The 27,244-nt window shown below is 42.0% G+C and overlaps 2 protein-coding genes across 6 annotated transcripts in view; one reads left to right on the forward strand and one right to left on the reverse strand.

Moving 5' to 3' along the window:
* The window catches only part of LOC142663729 (uncharacterized), a 42,445-nt gene extending 21,056 nt beyond the window's left edge, over window positions 1–21,389 (reverse strand). For 2 of the 4 annotated variants that reach the window (XM_075842537.1, XM_075842536.1), the window contains exons 1-6: window positions 21,330–21,389; window positions 17,639–17,773; window positions 16,598–16,759; window positions 13,457–13,580; window positions 13,264–13,343; window positions 12,998–13,109 (exon numbers count right to left, since the gene is read on the reverse strand). In XM_075842537.1, coding sequence (XP_075698652.1) covers window positions 12,998–13,109; window positions 13,264–13,343; window positions 13,457–13,580; window positions 16,598–16,759; window positions 17,639–17,716 — 556 coding nt within the window. In that variant the 5' untranslated portion in view covers window positions 17,717–17,773; window positions 21,330–21,389. Of the gene's footprint in view, window positions 1–12,997; window positions 13,110–13,263; window positions 13,344–13,456; window positions 14,389–16,597; window positions 16,760–17,638; window positions 17,774–21,329 lie in introns of those variants that run through there. The other 2 variants (XM_075842540.1, XM_075842538.1) reach the window with 2 other exon arrangements.
* LOC142663716 (uncharacterized) overlaps window positions 1–27,244 on the forward strand; it is a 121,080-nt gene that overhangs the window by 46,879 nt on the left and 46,957 nt on the right. The gene's annotated exons all lie outside the window — the stretch shown is intronic.

Genomic DNA, 27,244 nt, shown 5'->3' on the forward strand with positions numbered 1-27,244 from the left:
TCGATAGCGTTAGAGAGCTTCGTGGAGAACCCCAATAAATCGCTGTGAAAGGAACCCCTGAGGGCTAATACCACATTTTTTATAAAAGCTTCTGAAGCAGCTTCATCCGATGAGGGTATATCCTCTATGGCCACAGAATGTGGAAACATATCCTCCACACAGGGAACTTGGGCAGCTGTAAGGCCTGCAGGACTGGGGGGGGGGGGGGAACTCCTCTGATACATGAGGGGATGACGCCATTTTAGATGTGGGGATATTTGTTAGTGCAGCAAAGCGTCCTTTCCCCATGGAAGCTACGTTAGGCGATTCTGATTCCCCGTCCCCACAGGGCACAGACTCACCCTTGGTTGTCATCCTGGAGGGGTTGTCATCCAAATCTCCCTCATGCGAGGGAGCAGAGGCGGGCGGGATGCTGGCCGTGGAAGATGCCTCGCCGCCATGCTTGTTCTCCTTCGCGGAGAAGAAGTCTGTGAGACACTTGGGTCCCGTTTTCGAAGACTTCGTCCGGGTCATCATGTTACCGTGCTGTCGAAGGTAATAGGACTGACAATCCGGTGGTATGTTACGTCGCTAAGGTCGTAGCTTAGAGATCTCAGAGCGGAGCTCAAGGAGATGCGACCGCTCTATTCGGCATCCAAGCCACGCCCCCAGATAGTAACTATTTTGTGTGGTATTACTATTTCACATATTCCATATGTCTACTCTATATTTGCATCGTTTTTTGAACATTATTTTGTTTTTCTAGGACGTTACAAGGCTTAGAACTTTAGCAGCAATTTCTCACATTTTCAAGAAAATTTCAAAAGGCTATTTTTCAAGGACCAGTTCAGTTCTGAAGTGGCTTTGAGGGCCTTATGTACTGGTTAGATCCCATAAATCACCCCATATTAAAAACTGCACCCCTCAAAGTATTCAAAACAGCATTCAGAAAGTTCCTTAACCCTTTAGACGTGTCACAGGAATTAAAGCAAAGTAGAGGGGAAATCTACAAATGTTATTTTTTTTGCTGAAATTCCTTTGTAATACATTTTCTTCTATAACACAGAAGGTTTTACCAGAGAAACGCAACTCAATATTTATTGCCCAGATTTTGCAGTTTTTAGAAATATCCCACATGTGGCCCTAGTGTGGTAATGGACTGAAACACAGGCCTCCGAAGCAAAGGAGCACCTAGAGGATTTTGGGGCTTCCTTTTTTTTAGAATATATTTTAGGCACCATGTCAGGTTTGAAGAGGTCTTGTGGTACCTAAACAGTGGAAATCCCCCAAAAGTGACACTGTTTTGGAAACGACACCCCTCAAGGAATTTATCTAGGGGTATAGTTAATATCTTGACCCCTTCAGGTCTTCTGCTATATTTATTGGAGTTTGCCTGTGAAAGTGAAAATCTACTTTTTTTCTGAAAAAATATTTAAAAAAAATAATATTTGCAAGGAATAAAGAATAAAAAGCACCCCAAAACTTGCAAAGCTACTTCTCCTGATTACAGCAATACCCTATATGTGGTACTAAATTGCTGTTTGGACCCACGGCAGAGCTCAGAAGGGAAGGAGCACCATTTGGATTTTGGAGCGCAGATTTTGCTGGATTGGTTTTCAGTGCCATGTCACGCTTGCAACGCCCTGGAGGGAGCAAAACAGTGGAAACCCCCCAAAAGTGACCCCATTTTGGAGACTACACCCCTGAAGGAATTTTTCTAGGGGTACAGTTAGCATTTTGACCCCACAGTTTTTTTGCTGAATTTAGTGGAATTAAAAAAAGATTTCCATTTTCACTGTCTTTCTGAAAAAACATAGAAATGTTTAATTTTTATAATGAATAAAGGAGAAAACGCACCCCAAAATTTGTAAAGCAATTTGTCCTGATTACAGCAATAGCCCCTGAGGTACGAAAACAGGGGAAACACCCCAAAACTGACCCCATTTGGGAAACTACGCCACTTAAGGAATCTATCTAGGGGTATAGTTTGCATTTAGACTCCACGGGTCTTTTGCAGAATTTATTAGAATTAGGCAGTGAAAATGAATATCAAAATTTTTTCCACAAAAATGTTGCATTTTTTCATTTTCACAAAGGATAAAGGAGAAAAAGCACCCCAACATTTGTAAAGCAATTTCTCCCGAGTACGGCAATACCCCACGTGTGGTCATAAATGCTTTTTCAGTAGAAATTAACCCATTCAGGAGTGATCCATTTTTTGCTTTTACATTTTAGTTTTTCCCTCCCCGCTTTCCAAGAGCCATAACTTTTTTATTTTTCCGTCAGTAGAGTGGTGTGAGGGCTTATTTTTTGCGGGAGGAATTGTAGGTTCTAGTGACACCATTTAAAGTACCATTTCATGTACTGGGAAACTGAAAATAAAATTCTTTGCAGGCTGAAATTGGAAAAAGCTGTGATTCCTCCATTGGTTTTTGGGTTTCGTTTTTACGGCTTTCACCGTGCGGTAAAAACAACTTACATCTTTTCTGAGACTTAATACGATTACGGTGATACCAAATGGACACCGTTTTTTTTATATTTTACTACTTTTACAAAGTAAAAACTGTTTGTTAAAAAAACAACGTTTTGTTTTACCGCATTCCGGGAGGCATCAGTTTTTTTTTATTTTTTTGTCGATTGAGCGGTGTGAGGGCTTATTTTTTGCGGGACGAGCTGTAGTTTTGAAATTTTTTTAAAAGCTAAGGTGACCAAAAAAACTGCTATTTTGGCGTTTTAAATGCTTTATTTTTTACGGCGTTCCCAGTGCGAGTTAAATAATGGTATATTGTAATAGTTCTGACTTTTACGGACGCAGCGATACCAATTTTGTTTATTTTTTACATTACTTTAGAGGAAACATGGGAAAGCGGGATTTTTGGGACTTTAAATATATTATATATTTTTTCACTAACAATAACTTTTTTTTTTTTTTTTTACACATTTTATTAGTCCCTTTAGGGGACTGGAACGAGCGTAATGCACAGCTGACACCTGCAGAATATTACGACGCATGAACCCGCTCCAAATATAACCTCCGCACCACGACATGCTATTAAGTCATGGTGCGCGAAGGTGTTAAAGCGCAGCAGATGGTGCAAAGTGAAAATTAACATTTTCCACTGACACCCCAAAGTGACAAAAAAACATGAACTCTGACAATGTTTTTTGTCTTTTTTTTTTTTTTTACAGTGTTCACCATGCGCTATAAATGACATTTTACTTTATTCTGTGGGTCGGTACGATTACGGCGATACAAGATGTATATCGTGTTTTATTTTTTTGGTGGCGTTTGCGCAATAAAATCCCTTTTCGATAAAATTATTTATTTTCTGTCACCATATTCTGAGAGCCATAACTTTTTTATTTTTCAGTCAAAAAAGCTGTGTAAGGGCTTGTTTCTTGTGGGACGGGTTTTAGTTTTTATTGGTACTATTTTGGGGTACATGCGACTCTGATCACTTTTTATTCTATATTTTGGGAGGGTTGATGCGGGATTCCATGCGGGAAAAATAATATTATGGTTTTATAGTTTGGGTCGTTACGAACGCGGTGATACCAAATATGTGTACTTTTTTTTTTAACATTTTAATTTGTTTCCTATAATAAAAGGCTTATTATAGGGGAAAAAGCATTTTTTGTTTTTGTAACTTATAACTTGTTTTTACACTTTTATAAAACATTTTTATTACTTGTTTTTTTACTTGAAGACCTGCAGTACTGATCGCTGCTATAATACATTACACTACCTAGTTAGTGTAACGTATTATAAACTGTCAGTATGACGCTGAGAGTCACACTGACAGGAAGCTTATGAGGACCGGCCTCCGGCTGGTTCTCATAGGCTGCTGTGCATGGCAGACCCGGGGGCTGTTGTATAGCCTCCGGTTTTGCCTTATAACCGACTGCAGCACCCGCAATCGGTCCCCGGGAATGTTTGTTGTAGCAACAAACTTTCCAGTTTGTCATAGTAACAAAGTTTCCAGTTCGTTGCTGCAACAAACTTTCCCTGCGATCACATGATCGGGACATGAACCAATCAGGTCCCGATCATGTCTCTGGGAGCAGAGGCAGGGGTTAACAGCGCGATCCGGGCGTCAGCGCTACTCTGAGACACCCGGATCGCGCTTTTAACACCCACCGTGAATTCACGTCGGCGCTGCACAGAGCCCAGCAAGCGCCGACGTGAATTTACTGTGGGCGGTCGGGAAGCGGTTAATGACCAAGCTATTTTTTACGTTTTTCCATCGCCGCATTCCAAGAGCTATAACTTTTTTATTTTTGTGTCGACATAGCTGTATAAGGTCTCATTTTTTGCGGGACAAGTTGTATTTTGTAATAGCACCATTTTGGGGTACATATAATTTATTGATTAACTTTTATGAACTTTTTTTTGGGGGGGGGGAATAGAAAAAAACAAAACTTTTGCCACACTTTTTTGCGTCCTAAATCTACGCCGTGTGATATAAATAACACAATAAGTTTATTCAGCGGGTTTACGATTGCAACGATACCAAATTTATAGTTTTTGTATGTTTTACTACTTACACAGTAAAAACGCTTTTTTTTCAAAATTATTTGTTTTTATGTCTCCATATTTGAAGAGCCATAACTTTTTTATTTTTCCACCAATGCAGTTGTATGAGGGCTTTTTTTTGCGGGAAGACTTGTAGTTTTTATTGTTACCATTTTGGAGTAGATGCGACTTTTTGATCACTTATCAAATTTTTTTTTTAAGGCAGAATTCACAGAAAATAGCAATTTTGACATTGTTTTTTATATTATTTTTTACGGCGTTCACCGTGTGGGTTAAATAATGGAATAGCTTTATAGTCGGGGTCGTTACGGACGCGGCGATACCAAATATGTGTAACGTTTTTACTTTATTTTGTTTTTTTAATAGTAAAGCATTTTGTAAGGGGAAAAAGTGGGTTTTTCATTTTTTTTAGTAACTTTATTAATAGGTTCCCGACCGCTGGCCGTATTTATACGGCCAGCGGTCAGGGTCTCTGAAGTCCGCCGTATAGACTATTTACGGCGGCACTTCAGAGACTTTGCACGCGCGATCGCGTGCACACAGCTCTGTGCCCTGGCTGTTGCTAACAGCCATGGGCACTGGGCAGAATGTCAGGGGTCAATCTTTTGGCCCCTGAACATGTGATCGCTGTGACAACCAATCACAGCGATCACATGCATTTCTGCATAGAAAACAGTGTGCACGCGATCGCGTGCACACAGCCCTGTGCCCGCGCTGTTACCAACAGCTCTGGGCACTGGGCAGAGTATCAGGGACCAATCTGATGGTCCCTGAACATGTGGTCGCTGTGAAAACCTATCACAGCGACCACATTTGTTTTATTTTGACTTTTCTGGCAGTAAATCTCCTGCCTCTTTTCTTCTCCTCAAACATTGTTTCAGTTTGAGGAGAAGAAGAGACTCGGGAGAATTGCTGCCAGAAGATTAGTTACAGTTACACAAAAAATACAGTTACACTCTAAAACATTCTCTGTATAGATAGATTTCTATCTATCTATACAATCTATCTATCCATCTATCTTTTTTTCTATCTATCTACCTTTCTTTCTTTTATTCTATTAGAATAGGCAGGTAGGGAGTATATAATTATATATATATCCACATATATATAATATATATAGCAATAGCGGTTTATTTTTTTGTTAGCGGTAGTGTAGATATATATAGCAGTTAGTTTGTGTGTTTTATATAAAAGAAAACAAAAAAAAACAACAATTTGTTTAGTTAGTGTTAGTGTTAGTTACGTTATGGCGAGGAAGTTGTTTAGCGCCGAGGAGGCATACGCCATGCTGTGGTCTGAGTCGGAGACCGCATCAGAGATGGCGTCCGAGATGGAACCTGTTTTAGGTAGTGACGATGACAGCGTCACTTCAGGTTCATCTTCAGGGGACGTTGTCCCTGATGCAGTTGAAACTGCAGAACTTGAAAGCGCAGGGCCAAGTAGCGCTGTAGCACGGGACAGCCTGGTCCCTCCAGTCCAGGCTCTTGTATGGGCACCTGCCCCATCTTTTGGGCCTAGAATCCACGGATTTACTGCCACTCCTGGCATAACCGTGGACAATACAAATTTTGTCCAAATGGATTACTTCCATTTATTTATCCACCCATGCCAGAGATTGGACGCCCACCAATTTGCTGGAATTAAAAAAAATTTTGGGGCTCACCCTAAATATGGGTATTGTCAAAAAGCCCTCCATTAGGTCTTACTGGTCAACAAGACCCGCCCAAGCCACCCCAGTATATCTGCAGTAATGCCCAGGTCTCGTTATGAGACAATAATGAGGTTCCTCCACTTCAATGACAACGCACAGGCCCCCCCAAGTACCGATGCAAACCGGGATCGGTTGTTCAAAATAAGACCGCTAATAAATTCCCTCAATAATTTATTTCTACAACGTTACACCCCTGAGCAGAATGTAAGTGTGGACGAATCCCTCCTCAACTTTCATGGCAGACTTAGCTTTCGCCAATATCTACCTTCAAAAAGGGCAAGATATGGCGTTAAGCTCTACAAATTGTGTGAAAGCGGGTCAGGATATACCACCGCCTTCAGGATTTATGAAGGGCGGGACCGCACAATAAATGTTCCTGGATGCCCCTCTGATCTTTCCACCAGCAGTAAGATCGTGTGGGAGATAATGCAGCCTCTGCTTCACAAGGGGTACCACCTGTACTGTGATAATTTTTATTCGAGTGTGCCCCTGTTTAGGCATTTGCATGCTGCAAGGACTGGGGCATGTGGTACCATGCACAAAAACAGAACTGGTTTTCCACAGCAATTAGTGGGGAAGCGCATGGTAAAGGGGGACTCCTGTGCTTATGCATCTGAGGAATTGCTGGCGGTCAAGTTCAGGGATCGCAAAGATGTGTATGTGCGAAGCACGATTCATACCGCAGGATCAGTGGCAGTGAGGGAAAGGGGGGCAACATCGGACAAGCACAAACCAGTGAGCGTGTCCGAATATAACAAGTACATGGGGGGGGGTGGATTTAAGCGACCAGGTTTTACAGCCCTATTTAGTAAAACGCAAAACTAAAACCTGGTACAAAAAAGTGGCCATTTATCTGTTACAGGTGGCCATCCACAACTCATTTGTGCTCTACAAAAAAAACAGAGGCAGAGACACATACCTGGATTTCCAGGAAAAAATTATTGAAGGCCTCATTTTTGATGTTCAGGACACCCGAGAATGCCCCCAGTCTGAGGATGTCAAGCGACTGACTGAAAGACACTTCATCAGTCGGATTCCCCCAACACCAACCAGAAGCAACCCCCAGAAAAAGTGCCGCGTCTGCAGAAAAGACGGGCACCGCAAAGATTCCCGATATTTCTGTCCCTCATGTCCCTCGCAACCAGGCCTGTGCATTGAGCCATGTTTTAAAAAATACCACACTGTTCTGAATTATTAGATTTTAGTTAATTTGTTGAAAATATATTTGCCCTACATTACGTTTTTATTTTTCCCATGATTTTACTCCAAGGGTGAGGGAGGGAATGGGTGGGGGGTGGATGTCATGTTTGATGTTTTCTAAAGTTCATCTGCTGGAGAGCGCCATTTGCATAAACCTGCAATTTCTTATTTTAGAAAACCCCAAAAAATACATTCCCATTATACCCCTAGATGAATATTTTGGGATTTCTGCTTCAAGAGCAGATATTTTGGAAGTGTTATAGAAACTCTGTTGAGTTTTGTAAAACCAGCTTTGAAAAAAAGCGATTTGTGAAATAAGCTTCTTCTATCGTCCGCCCTCCTACATCTCTATGTGATAAATAAGACACACATATTTTGTATCCCCATGCTCAGGAGAAGTGGAAGAATGTGAAAGGAGATGAATTTTGGCCGTGGTCTATGCCGTGTGTGAAAAATGCTGGTATAAACGGACGCATTTGCTAAAAAATTGCTAATTTTATTTTGATCCATCTTATTCAAGAAACTTTCAGAAGAAAACTGGACTGTCTAAAAATATGATAAACCCCTTGAAGAAAACCTTGTGGGGTCTACTTGCGTGAATGAAGTAATTTATGGGGTGATTCTAATCTTTCAGCAGCATTAGGCCCCCCAGAAAACAGTATGCGGCTATAAAATCAAATGCAAAATTCCTGGACCGAAAAGGCCAAAAAGCCTCCTTTTATGCCAAGCCCTGGCACATGCCCGTGAATAAAGCGCACATATCTGGTATCTCCATGCACAGGAGAAGTGGAAGAATGTGAAATGCGATGAATTTTGTCCGTGGTCCATTTTGTGTGTGAAAAAGCTAGCATAAACTGACGCATTTGTTAAAAAAAAAGGTAATTTTATTTTGTTCCATCTTATTCAAGAAACTTTCAGAAGAAAACTGGACTGTCTAAAAATATGATAAACCCCTTGAAGGAAACCTTGTGGGGTCTACTTGTGTGAATGAAGTCATTTATGGGGTGTTTCTAATGTTTCAGCAGCATTAGGCCCCCAAGAAAACAGTATGCGGCTCTAAAATCAAATGCAGAATTCCTGGACCGAAAAGGCCAAAAAGCCTCCTTTTATGCCAAGCCCTGGCACATGCCCGCACAGTGAATAAGGCACACATATTTGGTATCCCCATGCACGGGAGAAGTGGAAGAATGTGAAAGGAGATTAATTTTGTCCGTGGTCCATACCGTGTGTGAAAAATGCTAGCCTAAACTGGCGCAATTGCTAAATTCTTGCATTTTTTTCCAATTTTGCCCACTTTAGAGAAAAAAATAAAAATGATATATACTGACAAATGCCACTAAAACAAAGCCCTATCTGTCCTTTAAAAAGAGTGTAAAATTCAAAGATGAACTTTATTCACCTGCTGAGTTATAGTCATCTAAAGAAGCGCATAGCAAAATTGTGAAATTTGCTCTGGTCATTTAGCTGTAAAACAGCCTAGTCCTTAACCGGTTAAACTTATTTTTTTACCTTTTTACTAGTCCCACTAGGGGACTTTAATATGCGATCATCCGATCGCTTTTATAATACACTGCAATACTTCTGTATTGCAGTGTATTATGACAACATGTAGAAAGGAAGACAGCACGGCACTCACCATTTGCAAAAGGTTTCTCTTTATTCCAAGATTGAGGCAGGCAACACGGGATTCTAAAGACAACAGAGCCGACTGTTTCACGTTGTTCAGACGCTTTATCAAGGCATACTGGGATTCAGTGCACACACACTTATATACCCACACCTTGTCTCATCATAGCACTTCCTCTTCTCACAGTAATACAAATAAAAACATCAAATATTTATAGAAACACATACATGTTACAAGTATCAGATCGATAAACGAAGTACAATGTGTCAAGCAAACCTATTTTAAGGTTCTATTTTATTTTATTTTAAAAAAGCTGAAAGGTCATTCCTATCATTCAAACCCAGGGGTCCTAGAGCCTCTGCTTTTATTATCCAATTTGCTTCACAGCGAAGTACCTTGACGTGTCGGTCTCCACCCTCACACGGGGCGAACACACGTTGTATTCCAGCAAAAGATAAACATTTTGGATTTCCTCCATGTACTTCCCGTATATGGGATATCAATTTTGGGAAACCCTTTCCTGTCCCAATGGAATACATATGTTCACGAACGCGTTTGAATAATGGGCGAATAGTATAGAAAAATTGACAAGGACAGAACACGGCATATACCAGGTAATTCGATTTACACGTGATCAGGCTGCTAACATAATGTTTGACTGCACCCATTTGGACATTTGTCCCTGTTTTCATCTGTCCACAAAATGAACAATCACCACATCTGTGGATTATTGGATAATAAAAGCAGAGGCTCTAGGACCCCTGGGTTTGAATGATAGGAATGACCTTTCAGCTTTTTTAAAATAAAATAAAATAGAACCTTGAAATAGGTTTGCTTGACACATTGTACTTCGTTTATCGATCTGATACTTGTAACATGTATGTGTTTCTATAAATATTTGATGTTTTTATTTGTATTACTGTGAGAAGAGGAAGTGCTATGATGAGACAAGGTGTGGGTATATAAGTGTGTGTGCACTGAATCCCAGTATGCCTTGATAAAGCGTCTGAAGGACGTGAAACAGTCGGCTCTGTTGTCTTTAGAATCCCGTGTTGCCTGCCTCAATCTTGGAATAAAGAGAAACCTTTTGCAAATGGTGAGTGCCGTGCTGTCTTCCTTTCTACATGTTGTCATTTGCTGAAACTAACTTCAACATGCACTGAGCCCCGCCAGACAAAGGCTGTCGAACTACAGGTCCCAGCCAGCTGAAGCACAGCAAGCTAAGGCAGTGCCAACCACTTTTCATTTCTACATGTTGCATTGCAGTGTATTATGCGGACACTCGGCGATCTTATCGCCGGGTGCCGGTGGGATGAGAGGGAGCTCTCCCCCCTCTCTACGTTCGAGCAGGGATACCCCCAGCTACCTCTGGTAGCTGAGAGCAGGGACATTTAACGACTCCCTGCTCTGTTTATTTATTCTGATGCAGCGCCGTGAAAAAATAAAGCCCATTAGTGGCCGCCGTGAAAAGGCGTATTGGCGGTCACTAACGGGCTAAAGGGTTGTCCCACTATCAAATGTGATTGTTATATTATTCTGTATTAAAGATTAATTTGTTTTGTAATTTACCTTATGTTACAAAAATGCTCCAGTTGGGAGATATTCCCCTTTTTTCATTATAATGGCGCCCCCTGGTGTTCAATCTGTATAATAATGTGCACCTCCTGCTGCTGAGCTGATTAAGGGAGGACGCACATGCTCAGTTCCACTCTCCAACTGCCACTAGCCAATAGAAAACGCCTTCTATACAGCAGAAAGGACACGCCCCCTGAGTTGCCAGCCTGCAGAAAATCTAGCGGAGCAATTCCAGCAATGAATGGGGAGATCTCTGGATCCATGTAAGATACAGGGCTGGTTCTAGCTTTGTTAGAAAGAGATTGCCATGTACTATATTATGTCTGATTTTCTTTTTTTTTTCCATTAATTCTGGGACAACCCCTTTAAGATGCACTTAGACCAGACATGGGCAAACTACGGCCCGCGGGCCACATACGGCCCGTTAGGCTTTTTAATCCGGCCCGCCGAACTTGTCCAAGATATATCCGTCCTCAGCAGCTGCTAGTTCGCGCAGGAGGACGGATATATCCGTCCTGTGATCGCGCGGGTACTGACAGTGTACCCACGCGATCAGCGGCAGGAGCACGGCTGTTATACACAGCCTGGCTCCTGCTGCAACTGCCGGAATCGAAGCACGCGCCGATTCCGGCAGTTTAACCCATTAAATGCCGCTGTCAACAGTGACAGCGGCATTTAATGTGTTTGACAGAGGGGGGAACTCCCTCTGTCTCCCGATCGGCGCCCCCGCAAACAAATCGCGGGTCGCCGTCGGGTTTCCATGACAGCCGGGGGTCTAACAAAGACCCCCAGGTCTGTCTTCAGCATCTGCCTGTTAGGCGATGCCAGAGGCATGACCTAACAGGTTGCCTGTCAGTTTTACACTGACAGGCAATAATGCTTCGGTATACGAAGTATACCAAAGCATTATATATGCGATCGGCACATCGCATAGTGAAGTCCCCTGGTGGGACTAAAAAAAAAAAAGTAAAACCGTTAAATAAAGTTTGTGAAAAAAAAAATAAAAAAAATTACAGTCAAAGTCAAATAAAACTACTTTTTTGCCCCAAAAAGTGGTTTTATTTAATAAAACGGTCAAAACAAATCACACATACACATATATGGTATCCCCGCGATCGTAACAACTTGACCAATAAAATGAACACATTAATTAAACCGCCGGATGAACGGCGTCCAAAGAAAACGCAAAAAACAACGGCAAAATTCTCTCTTTTCTCCCATTCCCCCCATAAAAAATAAAATAAAAGTTCATCTATAAGTCCTATGTACCCCAAAATAGTACTAATGAAAACTACACATTGTCCCGCAAAAATCAATCCCACGTACGGCCACATCGACGTAAAAATAAAAAAATTACGCCTCTTGGAACGCGGCGATGCAAAAACAAGTAATTTTTTTCTAAAAGGGTTTTTATTGTGCAAACGTAGAAAAAACATATAAAACCTTTACACATTTGGTATCCCTGTAATCGTGCCGACCCATAGAATAAAGTTAACATGTTATTTACGCTGCATAGTAAACGGCGTAAATTTATAACGTGAAAATTAATGCTGGAATAGCTGCTTATTTTCAATTCTCTCCTAAAATAAAGTTAATAAAAGTTAATCAATATGTTATAAGCATCTAAAAATGGTACAATTACAAAATACAACTCGTCCCGGAAAAAACAAGCCCTTATACGGCTAAGTCGACGGAATAAAAAAAGAGTTACGACTCTTGGAATGCGACCGTGGAAAAACAAAAAATAATCCTTGGTCATTAACGTGCAAAATGGCCCGGTCATTAAGGGGTTAATGTGGCGCGTATTTCTCTTTATTTCACTTTAATTTTCACTTCGTTTCACGTCACCATTAAGCCCTTCGGTTTTCAAAGAGTACAATATCAGCCGTCACTTTGCCACGAAGCATGCAAACTATGCTAGCAAGCAGTCAACACAAGAACGGGCGGCTACTGCTCAGAGGTTGGCAGCTAATTTACAGTCAACAGAACTTTTTTCTTGATAAATCACAGTGCGTATGTTATTTTAATCTATTTACATTTCCTCCTCCCAGTATCTGCGAAATAGTATGTAAATGCCATATCTTGCATATTCCTTGAGACAAATTTATTAACTGATAAGGGCTATTTTTCACATTTGAAAGACAGTTAATAAATTGGGTTGTAGTGTTCTTACTGTGCTATGAGGTTTGCACACACTACATTTAATGCTTTAGTATATCCGGCCCAAACACTCCCTCCAAATGCTCCTGGCCCGGCCCCTCTGTCAAATTTTAGAACCCATTGTGGCCCGCGAGTCAAAAAGTTTGCCCACCCCTGACTTAGACAATAGCACCACACAGGAATCCTTCAGTATTTAACCATTATCACTCACATGTGTTGATATCTGTAGGAATTTCCTCTCCTTTACATTGCTGGTCACATCTCACATAATTCTTCTCTTTTATTGCTCTAACTTCAACTTTAATGTCCGTCAGACCTTCAACCTAAGTAACCACATGTACAGTTAGAAAAAGAAAAACCAAAAACGGACACTTGAGAAGAAAGCAGAAAAACAATGGTAATAATACTGATAATGTTTAATTAGATAAACGAAAATAATATAGCTATAATATTTGGTGAGACATCAGCTACATCTACCTTGTGATTTCCCTCAGGAAAATCCTGGGAATAGATAGAAGCGGTAGTTTTGCCGGATGTTTTTCTCATACTGGATCGTTCTGTCGGAGGCACACACAATTACTCAATAGCCATTGTATATATGTAATTATCAGAAGTATCTCTTAGTGACTTTCAAATCTGCCCTTTACAGTCAAAGAAAGCCTCTACTTACCCGGTGATGTGTGGTTCCGGTGGTCCGCCATCATGACGTCCTTGTACAGATCCTTGTGTCTTTCTATATACTCCCACTCCTCCATGGTGAAATACACAGCAACATCCCGACATCTCATGTGAACCTTGTGCAGACAAAGGTACATATTCAATTGACAAAAACATCCACAGTTTTTGCTTTCTTAGTACAATTCCCACATACGGCATTTGAATTATTTTATTTACATAGCGCCAATATTTTCTGCGGTGTTGTACAACAAGCAAAGAGAGGCCTGCTCACAATCTTACAATATACAAGTAAGGCTCACACGGGCCTAAGACGGGTGCTTTTTTGCACCCATATTACGGGCACAACAACAGGACCTCCCAGAGTTCATCACAGCGGCGCGGGAAGTCTGGGTGTCGCGTCCGAAATATTGGCACAAAAGAAGCACCCGTATTATGCCAATGCGAAAGCGGCCTAAAAGTGATTATACAATAGGAACCAGGGAATTGTTACACTACTGATCCAACCAATATGCACAAACCAAATTAAATTTATATGTACAGATACAGCCATCTTTATCTTACAGTTTCAAGAAACTTTAACATGACTTTTTCAATGGCTTGAATGTTAGGACAAGAAGATTGAAGGGGTTATCCCATGAGTCACTTTCACACCAAAGGTCCAGCTGCTTCAAAGTAATTGACAGTGCTTCTAGAATATAAAAATACCTTATTTTGCCTCTCTGCACATACCCTGGTGCTGCTGTTAACCTGTGCTGCTTAGATGGGTTCTGATCAAAATTAGTCTACTTTCTCCTCGGCAGCTAACAATACAGTCTTTTCTTACTTTCTCTGCAGAAGGTAACATGGGAACCAAAGTAGTTACTGTGTGACATCCACAGTTTGTCCCCGAGTCGGTGAGCCCCTTTCTATGACATCCATATATCCCTGTAGGTTTGAAAAATGCAAATCTATTTACTGGATATAACCTAAAGGATATTCTACAAAGCCAATACATATACCCACTCTTCTTTACTTAGAAAATAAGGCCCTGTTCACATCTGCGTTTGAGGCACCGTTGGGGGCTTTCCTGGCAAAATCACGGACACCCTGATGGAAAGCTGACAGAACCCATTAAAGTCAATGAGTTCCGTCGGCCGCCGGCGGTGTGCATTGTGCAACGGAACTGTTGCTTCCGCTTTTCCCCTTGTTCTGCTCCTCGGACGGAGCAGAACAATGGGACACACTGACGCAGGTGTGATCATAACCTTAAACATCTCTGGGTGTAGTACATACAAAATATATAGATATCCTACACCGAAAATAGCAAAAATTGTTCCTGCCCATTGTTTTTGCTCAAATATTCTGAGCCTCTTTCTTTCTTACGTATCTCAAGTAATTCATAGTAATTCTTTTTTTAAGTAAATCTACCATATTATCAACTAAAGAGGAACTTTCTTTTTGTAAACCATTTACATACCCTTATTCCCCGCAGTCTCCCAATTCCTACACTTTAAAAAAAAAATATTTTGTCCCCTCTGTTGTTCCGCTAGGGCCAGAACTTCGTTTTGGCACCCAATATGATAATTACTAGCACCGGTACAGGGAGAAGAGACCTAAGCTCCCCTCAGTGGGCATTGTCTTCTCCCTCTCTGTGACACAGTTCAATCAATGCGGACCGCTTCACAGCCATGAAGTAGACATGCTGATCTTGCGAGATTTACCTATTCTCACGAGACCAGCCTCTGTAACTCAGTCATTCCAGAGCCGCTGCCGTTCAGAAGGGAGGAGCAGATGCCGGGGGCAGAAGATAGGAAGATGATTGGAGCAGGAGCTCCAATAATCAGCCTGTATTCTACATCGCTGTGAAGGAGTCTGCATTGATTGAACCACGTCACAGAGAGTGAGAAGACAACGCCCAATGAAGAGAGCTTAGGTCTCCTCCCTGTACGGATACTAGTAATTAGCATATTGGGCGCCAAAACAGAGCGCTGGCCGTAGCGGCACAATGGTAGGTAGAATTTAAAAAAAAAAAAGTTCAGAAATTAGGAGACCGAGGGGAATAAGGGTATGTAAAATGATATACAAAAAAAAAAACTGATGACAGGTCCTCTTTAAGTTATCTTCTTGTATTATGCCAAAGATCCACATTATTATGGTCTTGATATTCTAAGCAGATTTAATTTCATTAAAAATATTGAAAAACCCTTTTCCCTTCTTTTGAATGGGAGTCGGACAGTTCTTTTTCCCACTAGCTAATTTTTTTCAGCTAGCGGGAAGAAGTAATGTCCTGCGTGATTTTCAGGGGCGGTTACTGCCCGAACCTCCCATTGAAGTCAATGGGAGGAGGAATCTTCCTGCCGATGGCAGGAATAGTTTCGCGGCGGATTTTGTGGCGGGAACCGCCAGGAAAAATCCACCGTGTGAACAGGGCCTAATTGGAAAAACTGAATAAGTTGCCTCCTCTTTTTTTCTATTATGGTTTCGATATAGTTTGGATAGAAAATGTTTCTAGGGCCTCCTAAAATGCCTACATTCTTGCAGAGAATCAGAAAAAATGGATCTCAGCAGTTGGTATACTTAGGAGACAGATACAATTGAATGTTGAAGTCACCCAGGGATCCAGGCCAAAAATTTGGGGCTTATGGCCCAGATGCCCGGTACTAGCGACGCCACTCACTACCAGAAAAAAAAAAATGGAGAGGGAAGGAGGAGAGCAGGAGCAAAGTAAGAGAGAGGCAGAGAGAGACACACACACATAGAGTCGCTGCTGATGCCCATATTAAGTGTTACATTTCACCCCAGTGCTGGAATCACAGCTACACTGCTCATTACTGCTATATGATGTCCAAAACGTTACTGCTGTTATCATCATGCTACAGGAGACATGGAAAAGAACATCCTGCTTCCCTATGTGTGCAATGTACGGCAGACCTGATACTAGTACCACTAGTTTAGGGAAAACTGAGAATTCAACTTTGTAGATGGAAACACAGATAGATGGCCAGAAATAGAATATGTATGTACATGAGGAGTCACCTGAAAGCCTCGGTACGATTTCATTTGAATTGACAGATATCCCTTCATTTACTGCCAACACAGACAATGTTACCCTTATCATCCAGATGTTCCTATATTATGTCCCTACAGTGCCCACCTCTCCAGTCAGCAGATGAATGACCATGTTGGTGATTTCTAGAACCTTCTGCTCGTTGATTCTCTCATTTATTAGTGAGGGAACTGGAGGCTTCATGACGGACTCCTGGTTCCTGCTCCATCCTTCATCCTCATCCGATATCTTCTTCACTACAATGTAATGCTGTGCGTGGAGAGAGACATTAATTTTACTTAAAGGGGTTGTCCGGGCAGGGGGCGGTTTTTCATACTGATGACCTATCCACAGGATTGATCATCAGTAAATGATCGGTGGGGGTCCGACACTCGGACCCCACACTGATCATCTGTTTTGTCTGCCTCTGGGCACCGGATGTTATGCAGTGGCCGATGTCGGAAGCAGATGTACACTGTATAGCAGCCGGTCTGCAGAACTCTATACACTTGTGCAGTAATGCAGCACGGCCGCTATTCTGTGACAGGAGCCATCTGCGTCCGGCACGGACATTCGGTGCACGAAGGCAGCTGAAACAGCTTATCGGTGCGGGTTTCGGGTGTCGGACCCCCACCGATCATATACTAATGACCTATCCTGTGGATAGGTCATCAGTATGTAAAATGCCTCTGTGCCCAGACAACCCCTTTAATATATTCCTTTAACCTCTCCTCATGTCTACAGGGGTTTTACCCTGAGATTGAAGGGGACATAGCACTTGAAATACTTTCCCTGCACAGCGGTTCTCCTAGCCACTGGCTGTGCAGGAACCGCAGAATGGTCCCATTTACTCGAGATAAAAACGACACCATGTGAAATCATTCCCAGAGTCCCTCATCTTCCAATCATTTTCATGTTTTATTAACAAAGATGTGAGTCATATATCTCCCAGACTTGCTCGCCTCTCAAGTCACTTCCTTGTTTTCTTAAAGGGGTTTTTCAGGGACTTATTGAAAACCTATTCGAAGGATTAATATCAAAGTCCAAGAAAGCCCCTGTAATAGAGATAAGTAATGTCATGTGATAATGTTGCCTCTCTTTTCTAGAAATATAGATGAATGCTGTGATGTCATTCTCGGAGTCCCTCACCTCTCCAGTTAGTAGGTGGAGTATCTCTAAAGTAATATTTAGAATCCCCTCCGTCATGCGTTTCCTGTTCTTATTCATCTTTACCGGGTCAGTCAGGGCTCATGTTCTTGTGAAGGAGAATTTAACTTCTAGAAGCTGCAAGGTAAATAGGAGGCGTGAGTGTTACATAGTACGGTTGAAGAAAGAAGTGTCCATCAAGTTCAACCAATGAATGGGAAGAAGGGATGGGAGAATCTATAGAACTTTGTTTTACCCCTATAGATCCAGAGGAAGGCTTAACAAATAAAATATATAAAAGATACGCATAAGGCATTAACCAATCTACCCTAAAAATGAAAAACTCCCTCCTGATCACAATTGGCAATTTGACGGGTGTAGGTACGAAGTCACATGTTGATCCCGTCTGCCAAGGTATGGTCTGCTAGTGGCTGTACTTCACCGTTGTCTCCTGGTCCGGTGGGTCAGCTGCTACTTACACCAGGACCACCTCAAGAGGTAGCGACCTGGTATCCTCCCCGCAGCAAAGTCTAGATCCCTGTATAGGAGTTAAAGGTTGAATACCAGGGAGGCTACTTAGACAACGCCCTTAGAAGTGGCCCTATGTCAAACCGGTTGAGTAGCACAGTGAGTCCACAACCCGCCAGACATTACAGCGTGGGTACTTTTTTTGTTCTAATCTAAACTTTTTTAAATCTATCTTATGTTACTGCTGTGACCAGCTCCTGAGGTCGGCTATTCCACATATTTACATTTCTTATGGTAAAAAACTTTTTTTGCCAGGTGTGATGATGTCACTAGATCACGGCTGTCCGCCCACGGCTGGCGTTACATAGTGAATGATGGAGGAGGGAGTGGACGGCTCCCTGCTCCGCCATTGGGTTAAACTGCATCTGCGTCCTCAGGATGCCGATACATTTGAAGCCGGGACATAACCAAACCGGAAAAAACGAAATGCGCAAGATGACATCGGTTAGCTGAATTTCAGTTTCTTTTTTTATTTTTAGATTAATTGCCCAGCCCTAATACAGGTGCCCTACCAGAGATTCTGCTGATACTCTTATTCCAAATTCCTGCACTCTCAAAAAGAAAAAATATGTTTAGAAAACAGACCGGGGGTTTGTAAGGGAAGGGAGTGGATATGTGTGCGAGGGACATGGCTTAAGGTATTTTCACTTGAATGAGGCGAGCCTTCAGTGCCTGGCAAAGCCACACGTATGTACGCACTGCTGTGCCAGGATTAGCATTAAAGTGACCGCAGGTAACAGGGATTGGACCACCAACGCTCAAACATTGATTATGTTAAAGAAAGGCCATCAATTCTCTGTCCCAGAAAACCCATTTGACCAGTGCAAGTCAACTATGTGCTTGTCCACACGTAGCGGAATGGCTGCAGAAAATTTTGCACCATTTCTTGCGGATTTTACAGAATTTTTTTCAATTATGGGAGATGGTGATATCACCTCTGAAAAACACAGCAATAGAGTCCACTTTTCGCAGCAGGCATTGACATGCTGTGGTACTCAAAATACGCACTGCAGGTGAATTTCTGCTTGGAAATTGTATGCAGCGTGTGGATGAGATTTCTTAAAGAGGCTCTGTCACCACATTATAAGTGCCCTATCTCCTACATAATGTGATCGGCGCTATAATGTAGATAAAAACAGTGGTTTTTATTTTGAAAAACGATAATTTTTGATGGAGTTCTGAACAATTTTAGATTTATGCTAATTCGTTTCTTAATAGACATCTGGGCGTGTTTTTACTTTTTACCAACTGGGTGTTGTACAGAGGAGTGTATGAGGCTGACCAATGAGTGACCAATCAGTGACCAATCAGCGTCATACACTTCTCATTGTTCCAGCCCAGCTTCTTTCACTGCACAGCGTGATCTCGCAAGATCACGTTGTGCGGTCACATACTCCCACAGTAACTTTACAGAAGTGCCTTGAGAGTTAATAGACATTGCCTCCAGCCAGGACACGATGTCTATTCTCACCCGACACTTCAGTAACGTTTCTGTGGGACTTACTCACAGCAAGCGTGATCTCGCGAGATCACGCTGTGCTGAGTACAGCTGAACACGAATGACAGCACAGCCTGATCTCGCGAGATCACGCTTGCTGTGAGTAAGTCCCACAGAAACGTTACCGAAGTGTCGGGAGTGTGAATAGACATCGCGTCCTGGCTGGAGGTGATGTCTATTCACTGAGAGGCACTTCGGTAAAGTTACTGTGGGAGTATGTGACAGCACAGCGTGATCTTGAAAAATATAAACCACTGTTGTTATCTACATTATAGCGCCGATCACATTATGTAGGAGATAGGGCACTTATGATGTGGTGACAGAGCCTCTTTAAATCTCACCCACTTTACTGCTACCGTGTTCTGCTGCGTATTTTCCGACAGCAATTCCGGACTGAAAATACACATCGATTCGTGTGGACAAGCCCTATACAAGCAGAAAAGTGTGATATTAACAGCCTGACCACTAGGACCAGTTCTGAAAAAAAGAACCAGTAATCCGGATGCAAAAACACGACGTGAACTGAGCCGGAGAGCCTTTGTCTACCCCTATGTCCCCAGATCGGAGTTGGGGATTTGGTCAGGATTAATGGTGTCCTCAATGCTGAGAAATACAGGCAGATATTTATCCATCTTACAATACCATCAGGGAGGCGTCTGATTGGCACCAAATTAATTCTCCAGCAGGACAACCACCCCAAACATCCAGCCAATGTTATTAAGAACTATCTTCAGAATAGAGAAGAACAAGGAGCCTTGGAAGTGATGATGTGGCCCCCACAGTGCCCTGATCTCAACATCATGAAGTCTGTCTGGGATTACATGAAGAGACAGAAGGATTTGAAGAAGCGACATCCACAGAAGATCTGGGTTTAGTTCTCCAAGATGTTTGGAACAACCTCCCTGCCGAGCTCCTTCAAAAACTGTGTGCAAGTACCTAGAATAATTGATGCTGTACTGAAGGTAAAGGGTGGTCACACCAAATATTGATTTGATTTAGATTTGTTCATTGACTTTGTATTTTGCTAATTGATTAAAAAAAACAAAAAACTATTAACACTTCTATTTCTGAAAGCATTCTTAGGCCTAATTAGGCCTAATGAACACGGCTGTACCCGTAACCACGAAGTATGGGAGCACGGCCCGTAAAGTGCAAAAGATAAAACATGTTCTATGGCACGAACACCTATCCGTAGTGATACGGAAAGGTGTCCGCTGCCAATATAACTGAACGGGTCCGTAATTGCGGACCGTATTACAGAGATTTTTTTACGGTTGTGTGCATGGGGCCTCACTTTGCAGAATTTTTCCCCAACTGCCTAAAACTTTTGCACAGTACTGTATATTTTAACACACACTATATAATAAAAAAACTATATTACACACATACAATATTATATATATATATATATATATATATATATATATATACACACACACATACACATCTATATTACATATCTATAGATACACAGATCTAGTACTAACATTATATACAACCCTGTGCCACACATACTATAGATACACTGTATATACACACACACTATATATATACACCTATATTGCAGGTCTATAGATACACAGCGTTATATATTAAACACATCATATACACCATATTACTATACACGATAATCCAGGACATAATACAATGTATGCAGATCACACATACCCTGGTCACTACTTATCTGCAGATGTTACATCCTAAAGTGTAAAGGACCTTTGATGAGGTCATAGTCATGTGATTAGTCACATTGCTACTTCCTAGTGTGCATAGGACCTTTGATGATGTCACAGTCATGTGATCATCATGGGAGGAGTCAGGCCGGGTTTACAGCGATGTGCTCTTTTCTCCATTGTGTGATTCAGCAGTTAAGGCCTCGTTCACATCTGTGTTGGGGACTCCGTTAGGGGCCTCCGTCGCAGATCTGGCCAAGATTACCGGACAAAACCACGGACACCCCGACGGAAAGCCGACAAAACACATTAAAGGCAATGGGTTCCGTCTGCCGCGGTTTTGTAACGGAACCACCGCTTCCGTTCTTCCCTTGTTCCGCTCCACTGATGGAGTAGAACAACGGAATAACACAACGCAGATGTGGAGAGGGCCTTTTACAGTTTTCATGTAGTGTCAGAATATGGACGGGCCTTTGTCAGGGTGTATAAATCATACATGGTCCAGGTGTAATGTTGGATTGTTGTGCAGTTGTGATTGATTACACACGGAGCTCATCATTATCATCCACACAATCCACTCCTCTCTGAACAGGCCAAGAAGCTGTATTCAATTGTTGGTGTAATAATAATCATCTTTATATAGCGCCAACATATTCCGCAACACTTTACAATACAGAGGGAGCACACACAGACAATATTACATACGTAGTGACAAAACTAATATACAATTCAAACAAGAGGAGAGAGGACCCTGACCACAAGAGCTTACAATCTATGAGGCAATAAGGGAGACACAAAATTGAAAAAGTGCTTGTTCAGTACAATTAAATTCAAAAAAGGCTGCCTGCCGGCAGAAATAAGCCCTGTTTTCCAACCATTATTAAAGAGTAAAAATAAAAAAGTCTTTATTCAATTTGCAACAAGGACAGACTACATGAAATTTAAAAGTTAATGTCCATTTCTGACAGCAATTAGCACAGTGCCAGACGTAAGAGCTCTGTCTAGAAAGGGTTAAGTACCACAACCACAGAGCGCTACATGCAGTTAGTTATTAGTTAGATTCAAAGGTGTCAATAGGACAATTATTAAAATAAAGGTAGAAGCCCCCCCCGACATGTTTCGTTACGATGTAGCGTCCCCAGGGGTATCGGGGCCAATGACAGCGAGCGGCGGTGTCAGTCTCATTAAAGGAACAGTGTCATCACAAATTATTTTTTTATATGTTAAAGATGTTAGTGCTTTATTAAAAACGTTTATATTCATTTGTGTGTTTGTGTTTTACTTTTTCTTATTTTTACACTTTTTCTTCCCTATGGGGGCTGCCATTTTTTGTTCCATTTCTGTGTGTGTCGATTAACGACACATACAGGCATGGAATACGGCAGCCACAGTCCCATAGGGACTGCGAACGGCTCCGGTCCCATTGACTTCAGTGTACGGCGTCTGTGTGGGAACTGCGCATGCGCCGCTCCCACACAGTCCAATTCGAAATTGGCGCCGTCCGGCGCCATTTTCCTGTGGACCGGAAGTCGCGGCCGGACAGTAATATTACTACTTCCGGTCGCGGCTTCCGGATTTGTGCACTTGGACCAGCGGCAGCAAACGGAGCGGACGGGCCGGAGGGAGCCGCGGCGGCAGGAGCAGGTAAGAGATTTCAATGTATGTTCGTGTTTGTGTGTGTTTACTACTGTATGTAAACCTACTACACTGTGTGTTAGCTCAAAAAATGGCGACACACAGTGTAGGAGGTTACACCGTTCAAACCCCTCGTTTATCCCGGCACTAGCCAGGATAAAGGAGGGGGGGATGCTGAGAGCTCACTAGAGCGAGGGCTTTTTACCCAATTTTGCAAAGCTGCAATTTTGGGAATAGCTCCATCTAGTGACCAAAAATGGGTAGCATTATAAATTAGAATTAATTTATAATATTTCCTGACTCGTGAAAAAAATAAAAAAAATTTGAACAATGTTTAATCACCCACACACTAAATGTTTAATTTTTAAAAAAAAAACATGTTTTTCTGGCAACACATTCCCTTTAAGTATTCACTGCAACTAGCTGAACATGTGTCCACAATCAGTTGATAGCCTATCCAAGGAGGAATAGAGGACCGAGCCTCCTCCTCCGTTGATTGACAGATTCTGCCACCAATCACTTACTAGTTAGATGCCACCAATGAACAACACTCAAGTGCACAAGCACACCAGGCTGCTTGATGGTAATCGCTGTACATATAATTATAACATTACTATAATACAAGAAAGAGGTCACCGATGAGTTTATAGGGTGTTGTTCCTTCCACACCAAACATCACATATCGAAGAGGTAGAAATCTACGTGACTATCTGGTGCATAGTCATCATTCTGGAGTGATTTCTGTGTCAAAAAATTGGCTGAAGACATCGGTCACTGGTTCTCATCCATGTGGCCGATGTTCTTTTTGCCACTTAATGGCTACTACAAAAGAATTTACCAATCCACTTGATAACAGATCCTATAACAGATTAAACAATTTATTAATTGCCGTAGCAAGGGAGTTATTTACATAGCCAGCTGCTCTTGTCCTAAGTTATATGTAGGGAAGACAATACAAGAATTACGGAGGAGAATTTCTAAACATCTAAGCACTATAAACCAAAAAGAGGATACACCACTGTCTAGGCACATCCGTCTTGTACATGATGGGGACATTCGCTCCTTGAAATTCTGGGGCATTACGCAAGTCAAACTTGGCCCTAGAGCAGGTAACCTTGACTGCAAGTTGTTACAGGAGGAGGCACGTTGGATCCATCGCCTTGGATCTCTCAGCCCAGGAGGCCTCAATGAGGGATTTACGTTTGCTGCTTTTCTGTGAATCCTACACGTTACCCAAACACTGGAACTATACTTCAGTTTGTGTGATTATTCTGGTACTGTACTGACAATGTAGTCATTAAACTCTTTATAATCTGCCTTACTATCCACATTTCTTATATGAATATACTACTATCAATCATACTTAGTATTTGCTTCAGGTACCCCCCAGGCTACAGCTTGGTAAGCGACACAGCGGCGGTTTAAATATTTTGATCAATTATAACTCACTGCGTTTCTTTATGAGTCACTTTGATAGCAACTGACTCTGAATGCTTGGTCTCTACTAAGCCCGATGAGTGTAATATCTCATACCTTTTATCTATCCATAGATATTTTTGTATTATTCTGTATACTACTTATATCGCTGTCTGACATAAATGGCATTCTTACTATGCCGTTCTGGTACACCTTTGCGCGTATATCTCTGGTATTTCAGCGTGTATACTTGTATACTAATTTGCAATGCCTATCATGAATCTGCTCATTTTGATTTACCCTAGTTTATTAGCGCATTGATCTATTAGTCCAGTGATAACCTTCCCAGATCACAGTAACATCTTTTGTGCTGCTTACAGTAATTGTAACATCACCTTTAATCACCTCACAGCGCCAGCGTGTTAAATTGTATTATTATTGTATCACTCTGTTCACATTGTGCGTTTGTGCACCGTTTTACAAACTCTCTAGTAATCTTTTTTTTTTATTTTTTTTTAAATAAAATTGTATTATTATTGTATCACTCTGTTCACATTGTGCGTTTGTGCACCGTTTTACAAACTCTCCAGTAAACCTTTTTTTTATTTTTTTATTTATTTTTTGCATAATAGCAGTGTCCCGATACTGTGTATAGCGATTATCTTGCTGTCCGGCATATACGGCATTCTGATTCAGTCATGCCAGTACACCAGTGTGTCTGTCTCCGTGTGTAGACTCGTACACTTATCTACAGTGTCCATGATAACTCTGCCTATTATGTCTTTCTACCCTATAAACGTATTGATCTATAAGCCCACTAATAACTTCTTTAGATCATAGTAATATTGTTGTGCCGCTCACAGCAACTATAATATCGTCTTTAATCAGGGCACAGCGTTTGTACCTAGAATGGTACTATTACTAATCACATTCGTTACTATCCCATCACTTTTCTCACTTTGTGCCTCTGTGCACTTATCTATAAACTCATCGGTGACCTCTTTCTTGTATTATAGTCATGTTATAATTATATGTACAGCGATTACCATCAAGCAGCCTGGTGTGCTTGTGCACTTGAGTGCTGTTCATTGGTGGCATCTAACTAGTAAGTGATTGGTGGCAGAATCTGTCAATCACCGGAGGAGGGGGCTCGGTCCTCTATTCCTCCTTGGATAGGCTATCGACTGATTGTGGACACATGTTCAGCTAGTTGCAGTGAATACTTAATGAGACTGACACCGCCGCTCGCTGTCATTGGCCCCGATACCCCTGAGGACGCTACATCGTAGCGAAACATGTCGGGGGGGGGGCTTCTACCTTTATTTTAATAATTGTCCTATTGACACCTTTGAATCTAACTAATAACTAACTGCATGTTGCGCTCTGTGGTTGTGGTACTTAACCCTTTCTAGACAGAGCTCTTACGTCTGGCACTGTGCTAATTGCTGTCAGAAATGGACATTAACTTTTAAATTTCATGTAGTCTGTCCTTGTTGCAAATTGAATAAAGACTTTTTTATTTTTACTCTTTAATAATGGTTGGAAAACAGGGCTTATTTCTGCCGGCAGGCAGCCTTTTTTGAATTTAACTGTTGCACGCCCACCAACTATTGAGGTCCGCTCCATTGTATTTTTTGTTCAGTACAATTATCCCATTATCTTTTAGGCCTTATTCACACAAATGTGTCCATTTGGCGGGCGTAAAAAACGCAGTGGTTTTTCTTGCGTTGCAGTTCCATGCAACATCCGTGTACGGTGCGTGTCTGCGTTTTTTTACACACGTATGTCATCCGTATGTCACGCATTTTTTACGTCAGCCAAATAAACTGAAGGGGGTGTTTTTCTTTTCCTCATCATTTCTTTAGTAACTGTTGCGTGAATCACGGACAGCACATGGATGTCGTCCGTGTGCTGTCCATGATTTTCACGCACCGATTGACTTCAATGGGTGTGCGATGCGCAAAAAAGGCACAAGTATAGGACATGCTGTGAGTTTCATGCAGCGGACACACGCTGCGTGAAAAACACAATGTCTCAATGGCCCCATTGAATTGCATAGGTCCGTGTGATGTCCGTTGTTTTAACGCGAGTAATACGGATGTGAAATACGCTTGTGTGAATAAGGCCTTATATATATGGGGTAGTAAACAAAGTTGCAGTAGCCGTCACCAGACAGTATCTGTGAATGACAGACATGAACAGTATTAGGGTTGTAATGAGTGTGGGGGACACTGCTGAATGAGGGAGTCAAGTTATTATGACTAATGTAATAGTGGGGCCAAGGAAAGGAGTCAGATTAGGGAATGTTATAGGCCGGTCTGAAAAGATGTGTTTTCAAGTCACGCATAAAACGGTGGATATTGGGAATTAATCGGATTGTCTGGGGTGGCACATTCTATTGATCTGGTGCAGCAGGAGAGAAGTCTTGGAGACGGGAGGTTTGGATTATGGTGGATGTTAATCTAAGGTCGTTGGCAGAACGTAGAGCCTGAGTAGGGTGGACAGAGAGGAGGGAGGAGATGTAAGGAGGTGCAGCACTGTGGAGAGCTTTGTGGGTGAGAGTAATAAGTTTAAATTGTATACTAAAGTGAATGGGCAACCAGTGCAGTGACTGGCACAGGGTAGAGGTATTGGTGTAGCGGTCCAGAGCCGTGACTGGCACAGGATAGAGCCATTGGCGTAGCAGTACAGAGCAGTGACTGGCACAGGGTAGAGGCATTGGTGTAGAGGTTGGTCAGTAAGATCGACGCCTGGCTGCTGCATTGAGGATAGATTGGAGAGGGGAGAGTTTATTGTGGGGAAGACCGACTAATAATAAATTACAGGCGTCAAGACGAGAGTGAATCAGAGCGACCATGA

The sequence above is a fragment of the Rhinoderma darwinii genome, chromosome 11 (genome assembly GCF_050947455.1).
Source record: "Rhinoderma darwinii isolate aRhiDar2 chromosome 11, aRhiDar2.hap1, whole genome shotgun sequence".
Taxonomy (NCBI): domain Eukaryota; kingdom Metazoa; phylum Chordata; class Amphibia; order Anura; family Rhinodermatidae; genus Rhinoderma; species Rhinoderma darwinii.